Source organism: Drosophila takahashii, chromosome 2L (genome assembly GCF_030179915.1).
Source record: "Drosophila takahashii strain IR98-3 E-12201 chromosome 2L, DtakHiC1v2, whole genome shotgun sequence".
In the NCBI taxonomy this organism is placed as follows: domain Eukaryota; kingdom Metazoa; phylum Arthropoda; class Insecta; order Diptera; family Drosophilidae; genus Drosophila; species Drosophila takahashii.
The window spans coordinates 6,383,812-6,408,744 of record NC_091678.1 but is presented as its reverse complement, the minus strand read 5'-3'; the positions used below and the strand labels follow the sequence as shown (position 1 = coordinate 6,408,744).

General features: G+C 41.4%; 3 protein-coding genes across 5 annotated transcripts; all 3 read right to left on the bottom strand.

Annotated features, from left to right (window-relative positions):
- Or22c (Odorant receptor 22c) lies at nt 1–4,354 on the bottom strand. Its single transcript, XM_017154220.2, has 6 exons — nt 3,822–4,354; nt 3,005–3,195; nt 2,730–2,917; nt 1,000–1,101; nt 121–273; nt 1–51 (listed from the first exon to the last, which is right to left on the bottom strand). The coding sequence occupies exons 1-6, from the start codon at nt 4,352–4,354 to the stop codon at nt 1–3; spliced, it is 1,218 nt and encodes a 405-aa protein (XP_017009709.2).
- A 7,852-nt stretch (nt 4,355–12,206) lies between these two features.
- Kebab (Kinetochore and EB1 associated basic protein) lies at nt 12,207–14,715 on the bottom strand. Of its 3 annotated transcripts, none has more exons than XR_011417549.1 (5): nt 14,584–14,715; nt 14,216–14,524; nt 13,999–14,148; nt 12,576–13,775; nt 12,208–12,508 (listed from the first exon to the last, which is right to left on the bottom strand). XR_011417549.1 is itself a non-coding variant. In XM_070211563.1 (5 exons), exons 1-5 carry the CDS (start codon nt 14,613–14,615, stop codon nt 13,287–13,289), a joined length of 921 nt encoding a protein of 306 aa, XP_070067664.1. In that variant the 5' UTR covers nt 14,616–14,715; the 3' UTR covers nt 13,136–13,286. The 3 variants fall into 3 exon arrangements, 2 of the variants coding, with proteins under 2 accessions (XP_044251038.2, XP_070067664.1); XM_070211563.1 differs by lacking the exon at nt 12,208–12,508 and having other exon boundaries at nt 13,136–13,340; nt 13,400–13,775; XM_044395103.2 differs by having other exon boundaries at nt 12,207–13,775.
- Nucleotides 14,716–16,238: 1,523 nt separating this feature from the next.
- Nucleotides 16,239–22,936, bottom strand: Su(dx) (Suppressor of deltex). The gene is made up of 7 exons (XM_017154300.3): nt 22,668–22,936; nt 20,419–20,667; nt 20,206–20,348; nt 19,005–20,147; nt 18,020–18,942; nt 17,754–17,952; nt 16,239–17,694 (listed from the first exon to the last, which is right to left on the bottom strand). The coding sequence occupies exons 2-7, from the start codon at nt 20,579–20,581 to the stop codon at nt 17,425–17,427; spliced, it is 2,841 nt and encodes a 946-aa protein (XP_017009789.2). The 5' UTR covers nt 20,582–20,667; nt 22,668–22,936; the 3' UTR covers nt 16,239–17,424.
- Between the last annotated feature and the right edge of the window lie 1,997 nt (nt 22,937–24,933).

The following is a 24,933-nucleotide window of genomic DNA, read 5'->3' as shown; positions in this document are numbered from 1 at the left end:
TTACAGAAACGTCTTCAGCAGCGTGATATATGAGCCGGCTGTGCTGAGTATCTGAAATGGAGGAGCAGGGAAACATAAACATTTATTATCATAATCAACGCAACGCATCGCATCCCATACAGATCCAAAGGCTGGCAGAGATGGCGTAAAAAACGGAACCGCAATTGTTTTTGCCCGCTGCGAACGCCGCAATATCATTAAAATCACTTTCCTAGTCCTCGCATCGCATTTGTACCACTCAATGTCGTACAGCACGTCCGCCACAGCGGCACTCTGCAGGAAAAAAACGAGAACAAACGGTGGAATGGGTTATGGTTCGGAATCTGGAACTGAATATGGGGGTGGGTGGGTGTACCCAGAGTGTACTGCCCCGCCACTTTGTTGTGTAATTAAAATTTTATCACAAGTGCCATTTGCGAATGGCACATCATTTTTTATGTGGCCGCCTGGCTGCTTAATGTTTAGCGTCAAATTGAAATTACAGGAATTGCAAAAAAAGAAACACACGGAAAATACTAATAACAGGAAAGTGAAAAAGAACATTGGAGAATAAAAACAAATGAGAAGCTGCGCTATAAAAAATATATAGAGTGATCTTAAAAATATAGAAATAAAGTAGCTATAAAAAATAAAAATATTTGGGTATAAAAAAGAAAAAAACATTTATTAAAAAACCCATATAAATGTTTATGCTATTAAAAAATCGTTGCCTTCTATTATCCAGATTTAAAGGTTTAGTTTCAGCAACTAATCATCATAAATAAAAAATATATATTTTTTCTTTGTTTTAAAACAAAAATAATAAGTATTTTTGCTTTAGAAAATTATTGTTATTCTTATATAATTATATTATAATTTAATAATATTACAAGTTAAGTCCAATAAAGTAACAACTTCTCCGCCAGTGTATCTAAACCGAATGAGTGATGGAAATGAAAATGGGCTGAGCCAGTGCAGGGAAAGTGGAAAACCGGGAAAGTGGTCAGGAGTTGCACTCACACTCTCGCCGACGTGATTGCCGCCGAAGCAGTAGAGGAATAGCTGCGTTAAGGCCGCGATGATATAGCAGATGTAGGTTAAGCCGCTCAGCGACGACGTGTTCTGCGGAGACAGAAGACAGAAGATAGAGATCCGGAATATAAATAAAGGAGACCAGGATAAGAGACGTCATTAATTGGAGAGGCATGGCTGGTGGTGGGAAACTGCAAGGGATTATTTAATATAGCGTACATATAAAACTATATAGTGTGTGAGAGTTTCGAGTGGTTGCGAAAATGGAAAACATCAAAGCAACGTACTTTGGCAAATGGTCTTGGGCTACTTGCGACTGCAGTCTGATTGCTTTTCCGCTCAGTCCCATTCTCATTCACATTTTCCACTCGCCTGACATTTCCATTGTGGCATTGAAAAAGAATTATGCAGCTTATGCATGTCGTCGAGTGCATAAAGCTGTGAGAATGCTCGATTTTACAAGTCCCCAATTGGATTGGCCAACAATAAATTGCATTTGTTTTTGCTCCTTTGCAATTTATTTTCATTTATTTCTTGCCTTTTCTCTAGCTTACTCAATTGAAGGTCGGAAAAGGGAATAAAGGAAATAATATTTAAATAGGTGTTTCACTACTCTGTTTTAATTTTTATAAATTTTCCGGGATTTTGTGAAGAATTAATTTACAATTAATTTATTAAAGAATTCCTTTTATTTTCGTTCTAAAATCTATAAGTTAAGTTTTCTTATCTTAAAAAAAGTTTTATAAAATAATAAAAAACTTGTAAATTTCATTGCTGAATTCGAGCTCGTGTCAAAATTCATTTCCGGACTTTCTTTCCCCAACACACAGTTAAAAAGTGATAATAGATCGCTGGGCCCAGGATCCCCGAGCGATAAACAAGTTTCGAATGGATTACTCAACACTTTGGGCCGAAAATAAGAAGAAGAGGCGGCAAAGGGCGGACGAAGAAAGTGCTGCCAGCATTTATCCCATTGGGGCCAAAAGCCAGAAGCCTTTTTCGAACATTTTCGCCGCTCTCCGCTCGCCGCTCGCCAGTTGCAGCTGCAAACAGCTTACGGGTCTCCGGTGTCCGGGACACCGGAAAACGTGCGAAAGTCGCATTAAAAACTTTTTTCGGGAGCAGTAACAATTCATGCGCTTATAAATTGCCACCGGAGAGCCACAGCCGCAGCCACAAAGCAAACAAACAAATCGGGAAAAGCGAATCAGAACGAAGCGGCAGGAAAAGCCAGGGAAAAACAGCAAACAGGGAAAAACTTTTAAAACAGCCGCCGAATGCATTTGAGGCAAAAGTACAGGGGCGAAGGCAGACAAAATGTTTGAATAGGGATACAAATTTCTACTTTGTAAATATAAAACTGTACTTATTGAAAGTTTTTTGAAGATAAGAAATAATTTTTTAAATAATAAAAATAATAGTTGTGAAAAAAAATTCTTATGCAAAAAAGTAAATCTTTACAGTTGAGCTAACTTTTATTAAAAAAAATGTTTCTTAAAAATCGAATTATTTTTCAGAACAATTAACGTTAATCAAAGTTCAATAAGAAAGAAATGTTTAGAATACGTTTTTGCATATAATCTGATGTTTAATAAGTGTAATGAAAATTCTACAAATAAATGCCTGCAGCAGCTCAATAATATTAAGATTTTCTGCATTTAGAAAACACTTTACCCCCTAGAAAACTGGCCCTAAAACGCCTCTGCAAAAGGGCTTACCAACATGATGTCCAGGATGGTCGAGCAAAGGACGAAAGCGGCGGACAGGAAATGCATTAAAACGATAACGGTGAACTGGCGTGTTAGGTCCGTGCAGAAATCGATAATCGCATTGTGCCGCTCGACAACTTCGGCCAGTTTTTCCCTCACCTCCGCGTTCATGGCCTCCGTGAAAACCTCCACAGACTCTGGAGAGGAAGGGATAAGCCAAGAAAAGTCACCGGGCGAAGTGCGAGAACCATTGTCATCTTTGCAGGAGGAATACTACGACTCACCGCCATGCAAATCGGCAAATATCCTGCGAATGTCCTGCTGGACCAGCCGAAAAACGCCGCATATGTAGAGGCAGGAGCAAAGGAAGAATCCGTCCACGAAGCTAAAGGCAAAAACGGTGCAGGCTCCGGAAGCGGTCAGCAGCACGTAGGTGAAGGGAAAAAGTCCTGGCTGCAAGGCAAACGCAGGCAGTCTGTTCGAAAGGGCTGAGATTAATATTCGACGGCAGATCTTAAGTGCAACTGGAGGGCGAAATGGGATTCATTACTTATGTACTTCTCGTCATTAACCAAATTGGTTAACTTTTCCAGCTGATACTGAATGGGGGTGCCATATGAAAAGGGTGAGTAAGGATGAGCTTTTATAAAGTAGTTATTTGGTCAAAGTAAAATTCGAATAAAAATCTAATTTCATATCAACAAATTATTACATGTAAAAAGGCCAATGGATTTGGGCATTTTATTACAACAGTGTTTTTTGAAATGAAAAAATATAATTGGGGATTAATGCCGAAAAAATTATGGTTTTTTCACTTCTGCTAAAAGCGGTCCCGCAAATAACTTTTAAAAATTAATATGTTTTCCAATTGTTGCATTTTTTATAAGGGGTTACAACATGATTTTTTGCAAAAAATTAAAGTACGAACACAACATTCTATATTTCGACAATTTGTGGCTTTGTTTTCAACAAAATACCTCCTAATTTATTTTAAGAAAAATTAGGATTCACAGAATCAGGATTGTTCTATGTTTTTTCGTCGTAGTTCTGTTAAAATCGGTGCCATAAAAAAAAACAAAAATCTACGATACAGCTACTCACATGATATTGAAGGGCAGTTCGATTTGGCCCGGCAGCTGGGAGAACCATCGATAGAAGCCCATAATCAGGGGCTGCAGGTTAAAGGCGGTATTCGTTGCGGTTCCCGAGGCGAGCAGCAACAGGCTGAGTCTGTTGGCCGTGGTGGCCAGTCCGACCAGCATCCTCTGGCCCTCCTCCCGCCGCGACTGCCACAACATGGCTCTCAGGCGCTGGACCAGCTCCGCCCACCGGCGGTTGGAGCGGAAGAAGACCCACAGCTTCAGCACACACACCGCCTTGGTGGTGCCGGGGCAGAAGGCCTCCAGAGCGACGACCAGGTTGTCCAGGTGGACGCAGCCGTAGGTAACCTCGCCAATGGCCCCCACCAGCACCACGGCGAAGGCGAACACGAATAGCAGGTGGGCGTGCCAGGGACGACCGGCACCCGCTCCCCGGATCCTTTGTGGCCAGATGCCCACAATGCGGCCGGAGAGGCGGGGAATGCGGTAGAAATGGCCAGCAATGGCAGGCTCCGGCTCCCCGCTGTCAATCATGCCTGCGATGAACTCAAGTGGATACTATCGATGGGTCCTGCCGCAAGTCGAGTGGTCAGCTGCTCCGGGCGAGTGTCAGGAGCAATGTTGGGCACCGCTTTTATAGGCACTCAAGAAAACTAATTGCAGGAGGAGAGCTTCAAGGAGTGCACTGTAGAAAAATACATGATTTTTTAAAGGATTTTTTAAACTACGATTAAATAAAGTAATAAATATTTTAAAGGATTTTAATGACTACGTTTTAGTAAAGTAATAAATACATTTCAAAGAATGCATAAATTTACTGATGGTGCCTCAAAGTATGCAGCAATATTTTTAAGTCCATTAATTTCATTTTCACTGCATATTTTTAGGCTCATTTATAAGTGATTTTAAAACGAAAGGATTTTTAATTTTTAACAAACTTTTTAGATTTCTGCATATAATAAAACTTTGTTCTTACCTTCGGAATCCTTCTATCATATTTTCCCAAGATCAACCTGTCTGAAATATTTCTATAAATTTTAAAAATAAAAAATTAGATTATTCCTTTTCCCTTAGTGCACCATTGCCAAGTTGTGCCTTTGGCTATGGCCAAAGTTTTAATTGTTTTTATGCTTACGTCTGCGCTTACACTTCGAATTCCACTTCCTCCCCGCCGCTTCCGCCCATCAGTCAAGGTCCTTCCGACTCACCTGACTTCGTCTGTCGCCATCCCGCTCTAATTACACAGGACTCGGTTACAGTTGGAATATTCCATTCAGTGCAAACAACTACCATTGTTTGACATTCAATATTTTGTGTGTTGCACAACAAGCGACACAAAGGCAAGGAATACAAATTTAATTAATTGTTATGCGGCAAAACTTTCAATTTCTTTGGCCACCCCCTATTCTCTACCCACTTCCTTCTTCTCTCCCCTTATTTTGCTTTTAATTGGGCTTACCTTTCCTCCTCCATTCGACTAAAAGTTGTTAATTGAGGGTTCTTGGCCAAAATGAAAAGTAAACGGAGTAGATGGGCGGAGTGTTTAACTAAAAATGTTTATCAGGTCCGAAAATCAATTTACTTGGAAGGGAAAAATGGAATTTCCGTTTCTATCGAATTTGGCAAGCAATCTCTATTGCTTTTAGTTGAATTTAGAAGGCAATCTTTTTCGTAGGCTCAATAATCCGGCCAAGAGAGTTTGCATTTGCATGCCCAAGTGAGGGCCATACAGTCGGTGCCAATAGTTAACAGACAGGTCCAGCCAAACCAATTAAAAGCCCACACACACACACAGCCTGGGCCATTTGATAGATGGACAATAATTGCATTTTATTTAGGGGGCCACAACGAATAATATTTGACTGGCGCAGTGGCCAACTGGCAATGCAGTTGAGCCATTTCATTGAGGTCGTCCCATTAACTTGCAGCTCTCGTTACGGATTTGACTTGCATAATGTTTGTAGTCGTAGTCCCCAATCCCAATCGCAATCCCGGGCAAACAGGCAGCCCGTGCCTAAGCCAAATCCGGAGCTAATCCTGTTACAGCAACTGTATCAACGCCTATCATCGATGGCCACGCCCACACACACACACACTCGCTGCGCCCCCTTTGGTGCAGTTTATTTTGCCAGTCTGTGTGACATATATCAACATGGAAGTTCTATAGCCTATATAGCTCCACCTGCATCAGCATATTCAATAAGCGGCGAGGCCCACACGGCGTATGCGCAACTTGGTGCCGCATAAGCGCACGTCAAGTGTTTGCCTGCGGCCACCTCCACTTGTAAGCCCCTGTCCATCTGCCTATCCGTACTTCCCTCCAGTGCTTCCTGTGGAGCATCCTTACATCCTTGCAGCCCCCTAGCAGTGCGATTTGCATTCAAGTGACCATAAAGCATTGCCTCGATGTTCACGTCATATCTGCTTGTGCACCTTGAAAAATATTTCTTTATTCAAAAAAAAAAAATAAAATACCTTTTTTAAAGTTTAGATAAGAAAATGACTAGCAAGTATTTTTTCTTGATTTGAAATACCTTTACATCATAGTTTATCAGCAAATAAAACTACAAAATAATTTTAAAATCGGACCATTTTTTAAAAATAATGAAATGCAAGCATCCATTTCCCCCTCACTTCCCTTAGCTAAGTAACATGTATTAGATAGTCGAGGTACTCGGCTAAAGAGTTCACTCTTGTTTTATTTAACAGGTTTAAAATTGTCTTAAATGTCAATAGAATTTTATAATTCTTCGATTTTATGCGTACCTTTAACTCAGTTGTTAAGTAATCTCTTGAATTATTACCTTTCCATTTAATATATTACTTAATTTAATGTACACAATATTTTTTCCAAGTGTTCAGACTCACTCCCCCACCTTTTGCCGCCCACTCAGGCGATTATGTAATATGCAAATTGAAAGATTAAGCGGTAGGCATAAAGATGGAGCAGCGAAGAGGGGACACCCTGGGCCAGCAGAGGTGCTCCTTTGAAGGATAATACAACCAAGCCACCCACCAATCCACTCGCTCGGGGTAGAGACTTAACAAATTGATTTGCGTACCTGGGAATCAGAGGGCTCAATCCCTACCGAAAAATCCCCACTATAGTAGGGCTCATCAGTCAGCGGAAGTGGGGTCAGAAAGGGGATTTGAGGGGCTGGCCAGCCCCTTCAGTGTTTTTGGGGGGCCTTGTTGTCCGCTGGTCCCTTGTAGCCTGTCACTCCGATGGGCTTGCCCTTTTATTAGCCCAGCGTATAGAAATGCGAGCTTCATTTATTGCCACGACGAGTACACCAATTTTCCATTAAAATTTCACCCCGAGTGCTGCTTGTGTGTGTGTGTGTTTGTGTATGTATGTGACAATTGCATTTGCGCATTTCCATTTCCGTTTCCGCTCTACCATCGTCATGCGGCTGGCGTTTTCTTTTGCTAGCTGCTTTTGGCAGTCACGGCAAACGGCCTTGGCCACAAGCACCCAGCACCCACACCCACACCCCCACCCACCGCCTCCCCTTAGTTGCCATAAATTGCCAGCCGCATCCATTCATATCTTGGGCTGCTTCCTGGCCCGCCATGCATCATCGTCAGCGGCATCATCGCCGCCTTGAATTATGCGCCAATAAATTTGTTTGCTGAAAATTCCACCTAAATCGGATTTCCCCCTAATTCAGTTGGAATTTAAAAATAAAATATATTTTTTATAATTTGGTATAAATATTGGGGAATTTATAATCTCATCTCCATGTTCATTCGCCAGTAAATATTAAATTATTAAAACTAATGAGGTTTTTAAGCATTGACATATGAAGTTCTGCCAAATGTATTCTTTATTTTTATAGATTTATATTTTTTATGGATCAAGGAAAGATTTAAAAATCATGTATAAAGGTGTATAAAAGTAGGCAATAAAACTAACGTGGTAAAATTAAATTGTTTCATACTTGCTTACACCTTTATAAGGGCTGTAAGTTTAAGCTGATTATTGCCCCACAAAGTAATAAAAAGAAATACTTGTAACTTTAGCTTAATGATATTATTGATAAGACTACTTTAACTTTCTTAACTTTCTTTCTTTGTTAAAAAATTCCACCTAAATCGGATTTCGCCCCTCAAGCAGCTAAAATTAAAAAATATATATATATATGTAATTATTTGGTGAGAATATTTGAGAACGATACTCGAATCTCCAGCGATGGCAGTCCCCTTTCCCTGTGCATTCGCTTGCGAACATTAAATTAGCGAACAGGATTCGACGGCCGGGCAACAGTGCGTATGATTAACACTAAATGCGTTCCCTGTCAAAGTGCATAATTTCAATTGGCAATGCAATTGCAGCCAAATGGAAAAATTGGGGGTGTTTGTATCTACGGCCTGTCACATAATTTTGCTTATTTTGGCAATTAGCTGGAAAATTGATGCTTCAAAATCAGAGTTCATTTGACGGCGAGGGTGATTCAAACAAACAAAATTGAGCAAAGAAAACAAATGGGGAATATTTAATTTTCTCTACAAATTACGTAAATCATTTTAATTCAGAATATTTGAAATATTTAATTTAAAATTCCATTTAACTTGGAATTCAGTTAAATTTAAATAGAGCGAGGGTGGACCGAACGATAAAGCTGAAAAATAAAGTATAATATTACAATTTTCAAGGCACCTTTAAAAATAAATAGTCCATTAAAACAACCTCTTAACCATATTTCGCTGATTTAAATATCCATATACTTTCCAATCTATTTTCCATACCAATCAACCATTTTAGCGGCCCATAAACAAATGGCTGTAAACACCGTAGATTTTATGCGCTTGTCAGATGATAAACTGCTCTGAAATTATGTTTATTAAACATTGAAGAATGCATCGCAAATCTTCTATGCATAAGTGACACTTTGCTCCCCGTTGGGAGGTTTTTATGGGGCCACGTAACTCAGGAGGGCAATGTTCGGGGGCAGATGAAAACTACTAAAGCAACCCACGTGAAAGTTATAACTTGGCATTAAATGCACAAAACCGAGCGTGGATATCGTGGATACACGGATCCCTAACACTCGCACTCGCACATCTGTGGCAATAAAATGCAGTTGACTGCCACGGGAGGCGGAGGCTGCGGCAGGGGGGCGTGGCAGGCAGCCAGGCAGGTCCTGTGAAGAGCATCTTCTCCTCTTCTTCAGATGGAACAGACACAATGCGACGGGGCAAATGTGTTGCGCATTTCGGTGGCAAAAGTTGCACAAATGTGTGAAAATTGTACAACACAAACAAGCGGAAAGGAAACAGGACCCCGGAGTCCTGGAGCACGGAGCCGGCAGGATACGGAGCTGGTGGCGAAACTTGCAGGACGAGTGTAAAATGCAATTGAAAAATGCCACAGTTTTGCATAAATCAGCAGGAAAGCGCCGAAAATGGGTGCACAAACAAGCAGCAACAACGCAGCCGGATCCGGCTGAACAACAATAACAAAAGGGCGAAAAGGACGAAGGAGGCAGGAGCAGGAGCAGGACGAAAAGCAGGAGCAGCACGAGGCAGGAGCTGGCAAACATGGCCGCAGGCAACCCGTAAACATGGCCAACATGTCGGCGGCGCTGGGAAAAGTCGGCAAATGGGGGGCACAGACCGCCGCAGATATAATTTACTGATAATGCAATTGCCGTTCGAGCAAACGCACGCGCCACCTGCTGCAGCATCGTCCTGGATATCCTCGTCCTCTTGCTACTGCTACCATCCCCCCCCCCTTTTCGCCCTTGTTGCATGGCCGACTAAGCAAGCAAACTTCCTAGAGCCCAAAACCGCTGAAATGTGCACAAAAAATTGAGCAATAACAATTACGCTAGCCACAACGAAGTTTTAATGCACTGCCAGGGCGGCGAAATGGTCAATAAAAAATACTTGGACTGGCAAATAGTTAAGAAAAGGTTGTATATACTTATTTGTGCCATTTAAAAAATTTGGGTATTTGGCTAATATTAAAAATCCAGGTAATTTAAATATAACCAACCTCAGTTTTTAATTTTTGTAGAATTTTAAATTTTATTTAAATTGAATATATGAAAAATATTGCAGAAATCACCAAGGATTTTACATAAAGGCTTTAGGTGTCTAAAAGTAGGCAATAGAAAATATTGTTGCATACTTTTCAACACTTGTATAACGATTTTAGATTTCAAGCTGCTTATAACCCTTAGTAAATGTAAAAAAAAAGTTATTTAATTGCATGTCAAACTTGATAAAGATATTTTTATTGTGTTTAAAAATAAGCATCACTTTTATTAAATAAATTCCTGTATAAATACCTTGCACAATGTAATAAACACAAATTGGCTTAGATTAAAATAGTTTTTCCGTGCAGCTGGGCTAATTACGGTAATGCCCCTTCGCAGGACATGGCCCTGTGTTGCTACATTCGAGCGGAAGAACGGAAGAGCAACTGTCAAATATTGCGAACGCTGCACAAACTGCATAAATATTGCAATCGCATGACTCGACATCGGCTGGTTCCGTGGACGCAAACGCGGACTTGGTCACGCTGCAGTTGACATTTTTTCCTTTTCGCTAGAAGTGGCAGCTAAAACCGTAGGACACATAGAAAACAGTTCAGCCGGCGAGTCATCATCCGGTGGCTTCGGTGGCTTCCACCGCTCCGCATACAAATTTTATTCGCTTCCGCTGGGCGATTTTCAAATTAAAGCGGTCTCACTTCGAACTTAAAGTCTAGTCGGAAATTAAACAACAAACACAACAGTCGTTGCCTTCTTCCATTAGTGCCAGGACGAAAAAGCAAAGGATGTCGAAGAAATAGTGCCTTTTGATTTTCGGCAATTCTTCTTTGGCACAGCGCTTCTCTTTTATATTTTCCAACGAATTTCTTTTGTTTGTTTGACAATCGAACGAGTTCGAAAGTTTCCGTATGAACGCTGGGAAAAGTACAGTGAGAGATCGCTAATTACAACATAAAGATTATTGAATTTAAGCAGAAGTTGGAATAGACAAATTAAAAAAAAAAATGGCACTTTTCATCATCAAACAAAAGTTTATAAGCTTCTTTAAAAAAAAGTTGGGATGAGTGTAAACAGCCAACTTCTTTGCTTTATATATAACTACCTTGTATAAAATCCAATTTGCTTAAGTAGGACATAGAGGCAATATAAATATAAATACCTTGAAACGAGCTCCCCTTTTTCCCGGGGCTTCCACTGTCTGAACGTCATGACACTTTCCATTTGCTTGAAGTTCCCTGCTCGGCTAATTAACTCAATTGCAGCTTTTCCGGGCTCCGCAATTCTTCATTAGCTCGAAGTCAAAGTTTACGATATGCGATTATTTCACTCCAGTGATGCTGTGATGCTGCTTCTGTCAGTGGTTGATGTGGATGTGGATGTGGATGTGGATGTGGATGCGGATGCTGTTCTTTTGTGAGTGAGTGGCTGCTGCCGAGGTGAGTGTTTGTTTTATGAAGGAAAATAATGTACAAGACGGCCCACCACCCACCACCCACTTGCCTTTTTCCAACTGCCTTCCACCACAGACCGTAATTGTTTTGGCCTGACTTTCGGGCGAGTTTTAAAGGTGCTCTCGGTATTTTTGGGCTACGAAGTTGGGAGTAGAAGTTATGACACACGATGCAGAGCAGATAACTATTTCCAAACTGGGCCTGAACCAACTACTATATGGCTTAATCTTGGCATTTGGACCACATTTTCCTTGCCATCACCCTTATCCTTACACATTTCTGCACTCTAGGTGTATGTAGTTTTTAGTGTTGTTATTGTTTAATTTGCGCAAAATTCGGCTTGTTGTGTGTGTTGTTTTTGGCTGGGGAATTTGCATTCGAAATTTTGGCATTGTTTGCTCTAGGAATTCGCATTTCCATTACACTAATTCATGTATTTTATTACACTTGCCTGCTCTCGCACTCGCAGTCGGCAGTCGGATTTCAGATTTTCGGGCGGGCTTTAAACATTTTGTTGCAGCTTGCAGTTTGCAGTGAAATAATTTATGCAGTTCACTGTTTAATTGCACAGCTCCCCGTTTGTGGGTGCGGTGCGGTTATAGTTTCAAAGTTGTGCCGGGGACTGACGCAGGCTTGCATCTCTTCCAGTTGAGTAATAAGATTATTAGTTCCACTCTGGGGCACAAACACAAACGCAATATAAATCTAACCGGAGCACATGCATATACATAGCTGGCCACGCCCCCTCGTTAGGGGACGTCCTTGCTGCAGGACCTCTAAATTAATGCCAATCCACAAGTCTTCCACAACGAAGCAGCTGTACAACTTAACTCTTGCCTAGCAGTTACACTTTTGCTTTCTATTTTATACATCTTTAATAAGATCATATTTTATAATATTTATTGCAGACCATTTTGACCCATCTTAAAAATATTTCACATTTATTTATTTGCTTTCCTTCTTTTCACACATATTATAATTTGGGTGTTCTATCAAAATTAACTTAAGTAACAAAAGAACCAATAAAAATAAATATACACAGGAATATACAAATAATAAAGCTGTTGAAAATTAAAATATTTAAGTAATTCCAAGTTAAGCAGCTTAACTTTTCAGCTATTTCCTTTGAGTGAGTGTAGCCAAGCTGCCGATGACTCATTTAAATGTCAATTACACGAACTTAAATCCAGGCCAGGACATTGCCGAGGCTTCCAGTTGATAAATTCAATTAAATAAATCTGTGAAATTCAGTAAGGAATTACTAAGCCAGCCGCTTGGATGACAGGGGCTCAGTGTGCAACTTACGTAACACGCAAATATTTGCTTAAATTAACTGGAACCTTATGAGATTTAATAAGGAAGGTGACTTAACTCGCCTAAAGGCTTCCTTGGGGCGGCTTTATGCTTAACTGCGCAAGATTTAAGTAATTATCTTCATACAGCAGCTGCAATTGCTCCATACGCTCAAGTATATCTTTTTCCGTGGGATTTGGGTTTAAATGTAACTGGGATTGGGAGCTCATGTGTCTATTTTTAAAAACCAGACAGTCTGCCAAATCTCTTATTTGCTCATTAAAATCATCGATGCTTTCCTTGTTGCCCTTATAGCAGCGTTTTAATTTTATCTTGGCGAGGTTAACAAGCTCGGAAAATTCCTGAAGACGCAGAAGATGCAGGTGGTGGTTATGCAGACTCTCCTCTTGAGAATCCAGCTGTCTGAAGAACTCTTCGTCCCCAATCCGATTCTTTATTTTATCCATATCATTGGATACCGGGGTTGCATTCTCTATTTTTAAATTATCCAACTTCAGTGGCAGGCTCATTATATCATTAGGAGTACCATGTTCCACCTTTGGTTCCTTTAGTTCTGCCTTCTCTTCTGAGACAATGGGAATCGTACAAAGCCCCTCACCCTTTCGATTCTCAACGTTGTCCAACAAGAAATAGAGTATTTCCAGCACATGGCCCATGGCTTGTCGGGTGTTGGGCGTTCTCAGCCAGCTTTTGTTCACCTTTTTAGAATACCGGAGCTGCTGCAGTGCCTCCGCCATCTGCTGCACATGGCAATTTCTGCTAAGATGGGAGAATTGTACACCATTAGAGGGCAGGAGGCGGACTAGTTGGCTCACAAAATCCGAGATAAACTGACGTAACTGGTACTCAGTCTTTTTCTGCCATTCCCTCGCCATCTCATCCAGCTTCCGCCGCAGTGAATCCTTCGACAGCTCAGGATGGAAATCCAACTTTCGCTTTGAGTTGGTCAGCTTGGTTGCTTTGCTGGGTGCATGGAGGCTTTGGAGGCTCTTGGGATCCTTGGGGTACGAGAATCCAATCTGGGGCACCAACAGCCTGCTCGACGTAAAGCTAGTCGTTGTTGCCTTTGTTTTTTGGCGGTCAATCGATGCTGCGACTAGGCGATTTGAAATAGCCTCCTGGCGCTCCCGCTCAAGAATCACACTTGTGCGGATTGGTTGTGGTGCCGAGGAAGGTACAAATGTGCAGGTGCTAAAAGAGAAATTTTATTCATTTTAATATTGGTTTTTGGACTAGGATTAGAAAATTAATACTATAACTGGAAGTAATGGATCTCCGACTGAATTTAAAATTGTTTAATATTATAATAAAAATTAATTACTTAGTTTGGAATACACAGATGAATAGATACTATATACCAAATAAGACAACTCTTTCTATTGCGATTACTTCCTTAAAAATAGCCTTTACACACCGCTTTTCCGAAGTTTTTAGAAGATCCTGATTTTCCAGATTGCTTTGGGAAGTTATCTTGCAGGCGGAAGTTCCTAGATGAGATTTCTCCCTAAGTTCCTTAGAGCGTAAAGGACGAGGTTCCGAAAAAGGAATGCCTTTTTTAGACGACCTATTTTATTGGAGTTAAAAAGGTAGTAAGTTCGCAGTTAGATCATTGAAATATCACAACGGATTACCGAAATTCTGGTGTTTTGGGTCTTTCCCAGGTTCGTTGCCTATTTTGGGGTGTAAGGAATCGATTTTTTGACGGTATCCTGGAGGCAGATGATGATCGGAACAGCGTCTCCAGACGCTGCAGCAATTGGTGGGGGCGCTCCAAACCCGTATCCCCATCGGTAATTAAAATAGCGGGTATTGGGGATTTTGGATTTTTGGTTCCCTGACCGTTTTGTGGGGTTAAATATCCCTTCTTAGGGTTAACCCTACTAGATCTCATCACCTCCAGCAAGTCCTTGGAACGCAAGGGCATACAGAATCTCGGAGTACTAATCAAAAATATGTAAATTATCAGTAAGTATCTACAGGATACTGTCTACTAACTCACCGATCGTCGGCTGACTTCTCCATACCATTCATATACGAGTTTTTTAAGGATTTATTTATTGTTATTTATTGTGATTTTTGTTTATGTTATCAAATTGAACTGTCGGAAAGCTATCGAATATTGATACTCGGAAAACAATCGACATCGGAAAATATTGACATAAGTATCGATTGCACCACCGATAAATAAAAATAATTGATAACTTTTTGGTATTTATATACCAAATCACCAAACCAAATAACAAAATACTAACGATCGCTCAATTTGAATGATAAATTTAAAAAATAACCGTTGTAATGTTTGTTTTAATAAATGAAATAAAAGAAAAAGTTATATCGAATTATATTTATCTACCAACCAGCTGAATATAAGTGCCACTCTCCAGCAATTATTGCCGTAACACCCCCTACCTTTATTAACTTTAAAAACTGCATCCCATTGGCAAGGCAACACGGGCCGCGAATACATAAATCATGGATGAAAGTGAAAATTGGTTGCACCTACAACGAGCTCCGGATCCCAGGTGGCCGCCGAAAGGTGCCACCTCCGCCGACCCGTGACCCCGCCCATTTGTGGCGTAATTACGAAACAATACACGCGTGGGCGCAACTGGAGCCAGCAGGCCGCCAGCCAGGAATTGAGGGCCAGGAGCCGGGAGCCATGAGCCTGGGGGCCCGAAGCAAGGGATCGGAAGCCAGCGGGGCACAGGTGGCCCCCAATTCCCGTGCAGCATGCAGGTGTTATTTGCGAGGCTTCTGAATAAACACTTTACAAAATGTATACAGTAAACATTACATTAAAGTAAAATAAAGAAAGTTGGATAATTTAATATCAAAACGATATTAAGTACTGTAAAAAAGTATGTAAGTTTTGTAATAAACATAAAAATGTATGGAATCAACATGACCATACAAATTAAAGTAAAATAAAGAAAGTTGGATAAATTAATATCAGAACGATATTAAATACTGTAAAAATAACGTTTATGGAAATAGTTTTGTTTAAATTAAATAAAACAAATATACCCCAATGCCAAATAGGTTGCATGTGTAATCAATTAAAAAAAAAATTGGGTATAAAGTTCTATAGTTCTTTTTCCAATGAAAATTTAAAACAAATTCAAGTACCTACAACACTGGATTTTTTATCCCTTGTATTTAAACTTCATTCCATTAAAAAGATCTAAGAATGTTCTACCCCAGAATAGATATCTCAGTGTACCTCATCCTGTACACTGTATAGTTTTCTTGTTTTGACTGCTGCGTTTTTGCAATTCAACCGCAATAAATAATGGAGCAGCTTGTTAAATTTGAGCGCACGCCCACCAGGAAGCGCTGCAAAAATGTAGGTTAGAGGATAACGACGATGATGATGTTATCAGCGGCCCATTGTGGATACTCGGTGGTCATTTCGCTGGCCAACCAAAACGAGACTCGACTGGTGGTGTGGAAATGCGATTTTTACATATTTGATATACATTTTAATTGCGGGGCATTAAAATGCAGGCACTGGCCAAAAATGCGCTTAAAATAATTAAATTTATTGCCGCATCACCGATTTGGCAGCTGACTAAGCGAAAACAAACCGCACTGTGTCGACACAGCCGAAATGCCCTCAAGTATTCGCGGGGCATGATGAATAATTACTCGGCTATGTATCACTAAATAATTTTGCATTTATTTTATATAATACAGTACACATTGCATTAAACTAAATAAAATCTATTTAATATATAATATATATTTAATATGTGATCGTACACAATCAACCCTATATACGTCGCTCCTCCTTACTCTCCTATTTGTCTTAGTCTGCACATTTATGTAGCGTAATTGTAATATATTTAATCGCTGCCGTCCATCTCCCATTTTCATTTCATTTTAGTTTTGTTAACAACAATTATTGCTATTTGAATTCATTATTGGTTTAAGTGTATTCTGTCGTTTGTATGTTAAAACCCTAACGTATTTTGTTTGCTTTGCGGTGTTTCAAGTTCTCACGATGTGTTCGTTAGTGTGGATATACGTATTTAAAATATAGTTTCTATTTAGATTTATGTGTATACTTGATAAACAATTGAACAGCGTTAAAAACAGTTTGCCAGTAAACCAAACTCAGTTCGTTAACAATTTGAATTCGGTTGAGTAAACTATTTACAAGTGGAGCGTATCAATGCAAATATAAATTCACCAATAGTGGTTAAAAACATGCAAGCCGGGCTCGTTGTACAATTGAACTAGAAGCAACCAGAGTGCAATCTTATGGCGAAAACGTAATATTTAGTTGCGATTGCTGAGCAGCTTTTTGTGAGCCAACAAATTTGCATTTAAATATTTAATTTCATAGGGGCTGGCTGAACTTTAAGGTGGTTTTATTTATCGGCGTAAAAGTATTGACGGCAAAAAATGTATCGACAAGTACAATTGAAGATAGAGGTAAAAAATGATTTACAGAAACGAACTATTGAAAACATGTTGTTTAAATTTACATAGAGCAATTAGGAAATAATTAAATTATGTCTAACCAATTATAAATAACTCTAAAATAGGCGTTTCAATACATTCATACATATATCGTTTTCAAATTTCGCACTCTAAACAAATCTTTCATTTCGTATTGGTAGCGAAGATAGGAATAGACAGACAAAAGTGTGTGTTTTGTGTTTACAGTATACAGTAGTAATACATACGTATGTAATAATAATAACAGTAACTATTTAACGCAACGTGGTCGTCGAATGGGAAATGGTAATGGACACAGGGAATGGGGAATCAGGGGTAACGCAGGCGCTCAACTGGAATTAAACATTAATCAACAAACCGACCACAAATCGACTGCCACTCATTCCTGGCAGAAGCCCTCAGTCTCCTCGATGGCAAAGGTCAGCTTCTCCACCAGCTGATCGTAGCTCTTGTACGGCGGCAGGTCCAATCGATTGAAGCAGGTGTGCGATCGCGGCAGCCACGTCTCCTTGCCCACCTTCTCGATGCAGAAGCGCTGCGGCCCATTGGAGCCCATTAGCTCGGCGAATCCTCCGACTGGCACGCGGCACGTGCCCGTCACGAACTGCAGCAGCCGCGCCCGCTTCTCGTTGTCCGTCTCGCGAACAAACTGCGAAGGTAATTACATGGATTAGAAAATGATAGGGACACAAAGCGAGTTCAACCAACCTGCCAGAACCAGACGACCTGCTTGGAGTTGCGGTTGTAGTGCCTGTAGATGGTGTTGCGCTGCCAGTCCTCGACATCCACGTCCTGCATGCCGCACAGAATCAGCTCCAACTCGCGCTCATCGAAGTACTTGAGCCATTCCAGGGGCACCACCTCATTGAAACCCTCCAGGAACGTCTTTGTCTGCTGTTCAATGCCACTGTATACATAAATATAGGGAAATCATATTTAGCAATGAGCAACAAAGTTAAAAACGTCCTGCCTACCGCGTCATTCGCCATTCCGTCATCAGCGTGATGTACTCCTCCTTGTTTTCCTCGTTCACACGCTCCTTCTCGCCGTTCTCCTTCAGCTCGTGATGGATTATCTGGCCGAGGACTTCGAAATCCACGCTGAACCACAGCTCCAAGCCGCACTCATCGATGTTGTTATCCTTCACCCAGATGAGAGAGTTGTAGAACTCCGGATCGATCGTCTCGATGTCCTTGATGGTCAGCTTTTTGTTCAGCATGCGCTTGTAGAATGGCATTGTGAATCCGCTGTAGATAAACCGTCCGTGATACAAGGCCATCGCAATGAAGCGACCGATGAACTTGAAGTACTGCAGATGATCGGGATTGACGTACGAGGCGGGATTTATCTGCAGGCTGTAGTTGTTCTTGTTGGCGTACTCAAACAGGCAATACATCGGATTGAGAACCTCGTGCGAGAGCAGGAAGAACCACTCGCGCGATACGCCGCCATAATCCAGACCCTCCTCGCCACGAAATATTATATAGAGCCGCCTGCGCAGTTCGTAGGCGGGCAGACGCATGATCTGGTGGTAGGAATCCTCGAACAGCGTTTGTCGCGTCACCGTTATCTTGATGTGCGACGGCAGAGCGTTGCTCTGGCACAAGTAGCGGAATTGCGACAGCTTCCAGCGGAAGCTGCGTTCGTAGGCGCGCGGAACTCCATAAACTCCTTTGGCGCCTTTGGGTGCCCCCGGTCGAGGATCCTCAAAGGTGGTGCGTCGCGTATTGTGATCCACGAAGAAGCGTTCACCGGCCGCCGTGTAGCGGATTTCCCAGCCTGGCGGGAGAGGTCCCTCGTTAATCAGGCTTACTTCTTGACCCTGGGTGCGTGGATCCTCCCACTGGGTGGTTCGGTTCTTGTGGTTAACAAAGTACACTCGGTTGTCCGATTGGATCTGTTTAGGATGGAAATTACATTAAATAAAGAGCAATTTAATGGTATAGCAAACGATTTCACCTTCTTCTCCCATCCATCGGGAAGCGGTCCCAGTGCATCTTCGTCGTCCTGCGTCACCTGCGCGGTCACCGCCGTCGGCTGCTGTTGTTGCTGCGAGTACAGGTACCGCTGGTTACCCTGGGACACAACGTGAGCCCTCTGACCTTGCCAGTGCTGGAAGTGCATCAGGCGCTCGCTATTCGGCCTCTGCCAGGTGGTCTTCCGCGTGTTGTGATCCACATAGTAAACGCGACCGCGTCCATCTTTCCTGATCTCCCAGCCCGGCGGCAGTGGCGTCGGTTTCTCCCAGTAGGTGGACCTCGTATTGTGATCCACATAGTACCTCCGGCCATATTGATCCAGGCGGATTTCCCAGCCAGCCGGCAGGGGCTCATCATCCGCCGGTTGTGTCTGCAGTTGCGGATCTGTGCTTTGACTGACGGGCAGTCCAACGCCGGGCTGTTCCATGGGTGGTCCTGCTGCTACTGCCGCGCCTCCTGCTGGCAAATAAACAGCGGATGGCGGAGGATTTTCGGGCAGAGCTCCGTACACTTGGGTCAGAGGTCTTGCGAGTGCGGGAGCCGGCGGCTGCTGGGGATACGGAGCTGTTTGCGGCACAGCCGCCCCGCTGCCATTGACCATTCTCAGGGGTTGAGGTTGATTCGGGGATGGTTGTTGCTGCTGCTGCTGCTGTTCCCACACAGGCGGAGCTGGCGCAGATCTCCTGTGATCTCCATTTGGCAGTGGGGAGCGGCTTTCTCCACCACCATTGCTGTTGCCGCTACTCGAGCGAAGTCGCATTCGTGCTCGTACTCCGCCGTAAATCATGCAACTGCGTCCTGCGGCCGCATCACTAACCACCGACGGATTGACAGCCTGGACGGGTGGATTGCCATTCTGTTGGACGCCCGCCGTTTGAATCTGCAGCTTGGACATGTCCAATTTGAGGCCATTGAGGATGGCCACCAGCTCGCCGCTTTTCGTCTGGCGATTGTCCGACTTGCTGGTGACGAACAGGTCGATGGTCAACTCGAGGAACTCGCAGCGTCCATTGTAGTGCTGCAGAATGTGCGCCAGGTTGATGACCCGTTCGCCCAGCATGGCATCCTTGCGGAAACTGGAGTGATCCAGCACCTTGAAGTGCAGCGTGGAGTTGGGTGTAATCTAAGGGTGGGGAAATAGGTTTTAGATTGAGAATTAATGGCTTTTAGTTATTATTTACCAGCACTGTAAACTCCTCGTTCCACTTGGGCAGATAGCTGTTCTTGACCAAGTCCGTCTTCCGCTTGCTTTTGCTATCGATCAGCAGCTCCACGTAGGGATTGGGCTTGAGAAAGCCATTGTTGCGCAGCGAAGCCTCCTCGACTGAAAGGATTTCGGGGCATTATTGATTGTAACAGAAAGAGAAACGGGAATGTTTCTTTTGTTTGCTCACTTGTCACGCTTAATTGATGATATCCTTGATTGGCACTCCCACAGGCACCCGCCCCCGAGCTCGAGGGGGGCGTGGGGCTGGCGGATCCGGCTCCATTCACTTGCTGACCGGCCTCCATGCCGCCGGAAGCTGCACCCGCTGGCAGCCCATTTCCATCGGCCATTTAGTGGCTGAGTGTGCTCCTCCTCCGCCTCCCCGCTTTGTATTCCTCCCTCTGAGTGACCTTCAGCACCTCGGGGAGCTGTCGTTCTGAAAGAGAAAGCGGTTAGTGAGTATGGTGGTGGAGTATTGGTGGTGGAAAGTATCGAATGGGAAATTGCGTGTTCGGGAGCTGATAAGATAAGTCCGGAACACGGTCTACATACGTAAATGGTTTATCAATAACCGACAAAAAAGTACAAAAGTCGAAAAGGAAGCTTTTATTACCACGTATTGTATTATTATTATATTAAAGAAGTGCTTCGTATATGGTGATTTATCAAGTACTCTCTAGGTGGGAAAACAAAGTTATGAAGTTTAGCTCTCGACTATTTAAAGGCCTAATCTTGAGGGGTAGATAATACCTGCTCTGGCGCTATATCATTATGAAAGCGACTAGCCGCAGATAAGATATAGGCTGTTTAGCTTTGTTTAGTATATATAGTATATAGTGTAAACGACAGTATTGCTAAAAAATTGTTAACGAATAGGCCTTCACTTTTTTCGTGTTATTAACTCCTCGAACAAAATGTAAGCTGCAAATTTCCAGGTTTTTTCGCTATTATCGGGGCTGAAGTACAGTGCGTCTCGAAATGATTGTACTCTAAATCTAGGAAAATAAACTAAAAAATGTTTCAAAACAGCTAATAAGAATTTTTTTTACTTTAAATTTGAATAATATATTTCATTAGAAATAAATCATAAGTACAGTATGAAAACAAAAGTCCAGAATAGATTTAGGAAACTGATAAGGCTGTATAATTGTGAGCAATGTGTTTAAAAATATAAATTCCAATACTTTACGATGAGTAATGGAACTCACAAAGCGAAAATGATGGAAGTTAGCTACATTGTAATAGGAACTCCCCCTTATAACTTTACTGATAACTACGATCTGCAGCTGATATTATGACCTTACACTACCGGGAAGCACTGTATTTTGGGCTATTAATTTTCGCCATAATTCGCGACTGTCACGGGTGTGTGCGTGTGAGCTCCTCTGTACTTTTTTTCGTGTACAATTTCCCCGCCGATTGCTGGTCATCTATAATTTTGATAGCAAACACCCCGGCGCACACAATAGATTGTATAATAATGTTGCCATGTGAGTCATCGAAAAAAAAACACGAAAAAGAAAACGGTAAATGAATTCAATTTCAATTGTTGAATGGTCATTGCATATTGATTGTATACACAGAGAAGAAATTATTGGTATAATACAATTAATGATTAATTAGGATATAAGATAGATTTTATCAATTACCAAACAATCCAGTTTTGAAATCAAATTTTTTATAACAAAATTTATATCTGATTTATTAATAAAAAAGATTTAATAATAGACTTTTCTCTCTGTGCACTCGTTGCGATTTCCCTTTTGCTTGGGTTTTTACTGCATTAATTTGGCGAGAACACGTGAACAATTGCAGCTTGTTTATTTGTTTACTCGTCAAATTCCTTCAATCAGATTGAAATTGAAATTGTCTTGAAATCTGTTTTAATTGACACATCGCATCCGATAAATTAGCACGCACTTTCCGGTTTTTACTCGCTTATCAATGGGGGTGCCCCCTGTTCTATTCAAGTGTTTATCACCAAAGAACAAAGGGGAGTTATCTTGTGGGGCAGAAAAAAGCGAAGAGCGAAAACACAGTGGAAACGAATAATCAGCAACAGCTGTCAATAAATCAAGAATGCACTTTCTGTGGGGCAGGGAGGGGGAGGGGAACTTGAACTTCCTTGAATTATCGACCGTTGGGCTTAGTCACCCACACAGCGACACTTGGCCACTATATAAATATGTATATTTATATATATTGGTGGTCATGTAACGCAGGCCAAAAAAAAGAAGGTAGTTGTACCTCTCCCACTCCTTAAATGTGTGTATGTGTGGTGATTGTTTGTAATTGAGGCAAAGGTCGCGACTTTCGTCTCGCTCGCACTCGCTGCCGCTGCTTTACCGCTTGCAAATTCCAAGGCAAAAATGTGTGTTCCTTTTGTTTTTAGCAATTTCTGGGTGTTTCTCTTCCTCGTTTCTACCTGCGCCTTACCTTCTTCTTCGTCTTCCTCTGGTGCTCCTACAACTTGCGCCTGTGTGTGTGGATGTTGTCTCCTGTGTGCGGCTGCATGTGTGGGTGCGGGATTCTTAATTGAGTTTTCCTGGGCCAAGCAATTGATGCCCGGAATATTGCACGATTGCCTGATGCCGCCCTCGCCTTGGTCCAAGTAATTCCAAGTAGTTGGTGCGCTGCGCTAATTGTTTATTTGTTATTTTGTTTCGCTTCTTTCGATGAAACAGTGTGACCGCGGCACGGCTCTAAGAAATATACCACTATTATTTTTTGAAATATACCAAAATAATACCAAATCTCACGACGATATTCATGGATTCTATCGATAGTTATATTTTACGTTAGGACAAATCGATAAAATAATTAAATCAGCTTTGTAATTTTTTAGGAAATTTTTTATATAGTATAAATTAATTATTTATTTGCGATTTTAATAATAATATGTATTTCTTACAGGCAAAATTACATTTTTCGATGACGATAATGGCAATCAATTGAATTTCTTACTGCCACTCTGCATAAATAATTGGTTCTTTCGCCATTATTTGTCCTTTTTATTGTCCTGCTAAATTTATATAAATTGTGGGGCTAGAAAACAAGAACAAAACTGAATTATCGAAGGATGTCTTTGCTATGCACAGAGGATCATGCACTCACTATAGTAGGAGTGTGTACTCGCTATGTTGCCAACCTACTTGTTGGACAAGAGTTGCCAGATTGGTTAAAATCCATCACGATTCGCGTAGCCAACTGCATTTAAAAAAGACCGCGAAATATTCTTTTTAGAGCATTTATGCTCTTTTCTCCTCCTAATAAAATAAAAGTAAGTTTTCGGTCTTGAAATCGTATTGAAATGTAGAGTTTAATTAAAAATGTGAAATTACAAATGTATAGTAGGGCTGACGATCACTGTTATCAAGTTGTTAGTTTGTAACTAGATGTAAGCAGAGAAAATAAATTGGCAGTCCTGCAAACTACAGTAGACTGGCACGCATTCTGGCTGAAGTATCCGAAATTCAAGCAAATCGAATCGAGATTCTTTTACATCGAGGAAGATTCCAAGCAATACTTGTCCGCTGCTTCGAACACCTGTCGCGAAATGTACGGTTACCTGGCGAGCATTTAAGATTATAGCGAACTGAACCAGTTAAGTAAACATCTATCGAGAAACACTTGGTAATGGATTGGCATTAACGATATGGAAAAAAAAGGGAGAATACATATCTTCGGCCACCGGAAAACTAGCTCCTTTTATGAGGTGGGGCCCTGACTATCCTTATAGCGGCAGTTTGTATAAGTGCTTGTACTTGTACAATGGGCTAATGTACAATTATCCATGCAATAGTAGCTGCCGCTTTATATGCCAGGCAGATAATACCATTTAATCTGTGTCTTTACTTAAAAAACTATACCGTTCTAAATATATTTTGTGTAGGGGAGAGTGGGGGAATTTCGTCACAGGGGCAATTTCGTCACCTGCAATATCTCGGAATCCATAAGTCGTAAAAATATATAATTTTTTTTTTTAGTCCTTCAAGACGGCCAGACACAACCAATGCATTTGTTTTGCACAGAAGGCCAAGATAATTAAGCTATAATATTAAATGTGTTTTAACAGTTCAAAAGCTATATTTAGTTCTCGACGAAATTTTTTCTGTATGCCACAATTCAAAAGGAATAAGATACACGATTTTTTATATAATACACAGTGCTATAATGTGCATTTCTGCGTCAGAGATTTTTAACTTCGCGCCTAATTTCGCAAGAAAAATAATTATTTCTAAAAAAGTACGGTCTGGGGAAATTTCGCCACCCTACGCTAAGGGTAAATTCGCACCTATTTTAAATACATATTTTTATATTTGACGAGCTGGCTAACGAACAGACTACCAGCAGCAGCAACAAATATAGGACGTCAACAAAAATGGTACGCTTGATCAGTGTAGCATATTTTCAGGCGTTAAACTCCCTACATTTTTCAGGTGACGAAATTTCCCCAGTTGTGTGGTGATTTTACCCCCCTGTGTGGTGAGATTGCCCCAGTATATTGGTTTTACATTTTATTTTTTTATAAATCACCAAGCTAATTAAAAAAATAGGGGAATGTCACATTTTAAAGCTTGGTGCTAACCGCATTCAACAATAAAAATAGAAATATGATAACGTGTCTCAAGATGGACAAAAAATAGCTTTGAAAAAATGCTGACGAAATTCCCCCACTCTCCCCTATTATAAATTAATCGAT

Bases quoted from the DNA above. Each gene is read 5' to 3' on its own strand.
- Kebab (XM_044395103.2), bottom strand. From the start codon at position 14,615: ATGAATGGTATGGAGAAGTCAGCCGACGATCG. The intron at 14,525-14,583 runs GTGAGTTAGTAG...ATTTTTGATTAG, and splicing joins GAGAAGTCAGCCGACGATCG to TACTCCGAGATTCTGTATGC. The intron at 14,149-14,215 runs GTAATCCGTTGT...CCAATAAAATAG, and splicing joins CCCAAAACACCAGAATTTCG to GTCGTCTAAAAAAGGCATTC.
- Or22c (XM_017154220.2), bottom strand. From the start codon at position 4,354: ATGATTGACAGCGGGGAGCCGGAGCCTGCCATTGCTGGCCATTTCTAC. The intron at 3,196-3,821 runs GTGAGTAGCTGT...CCTTTCGAACAG, and splicing joins GAACTGCCCTTCAATATCAT to ACTGCCTGCGTTTGCCTTGC. The intron at 274-999 runs GTGAGTGCAACT...TTTTTCCTGCAG, and splicing joins GCAATCACGTCGGCGAGAGT to AGTGCCGCTGTGGCGGACGT.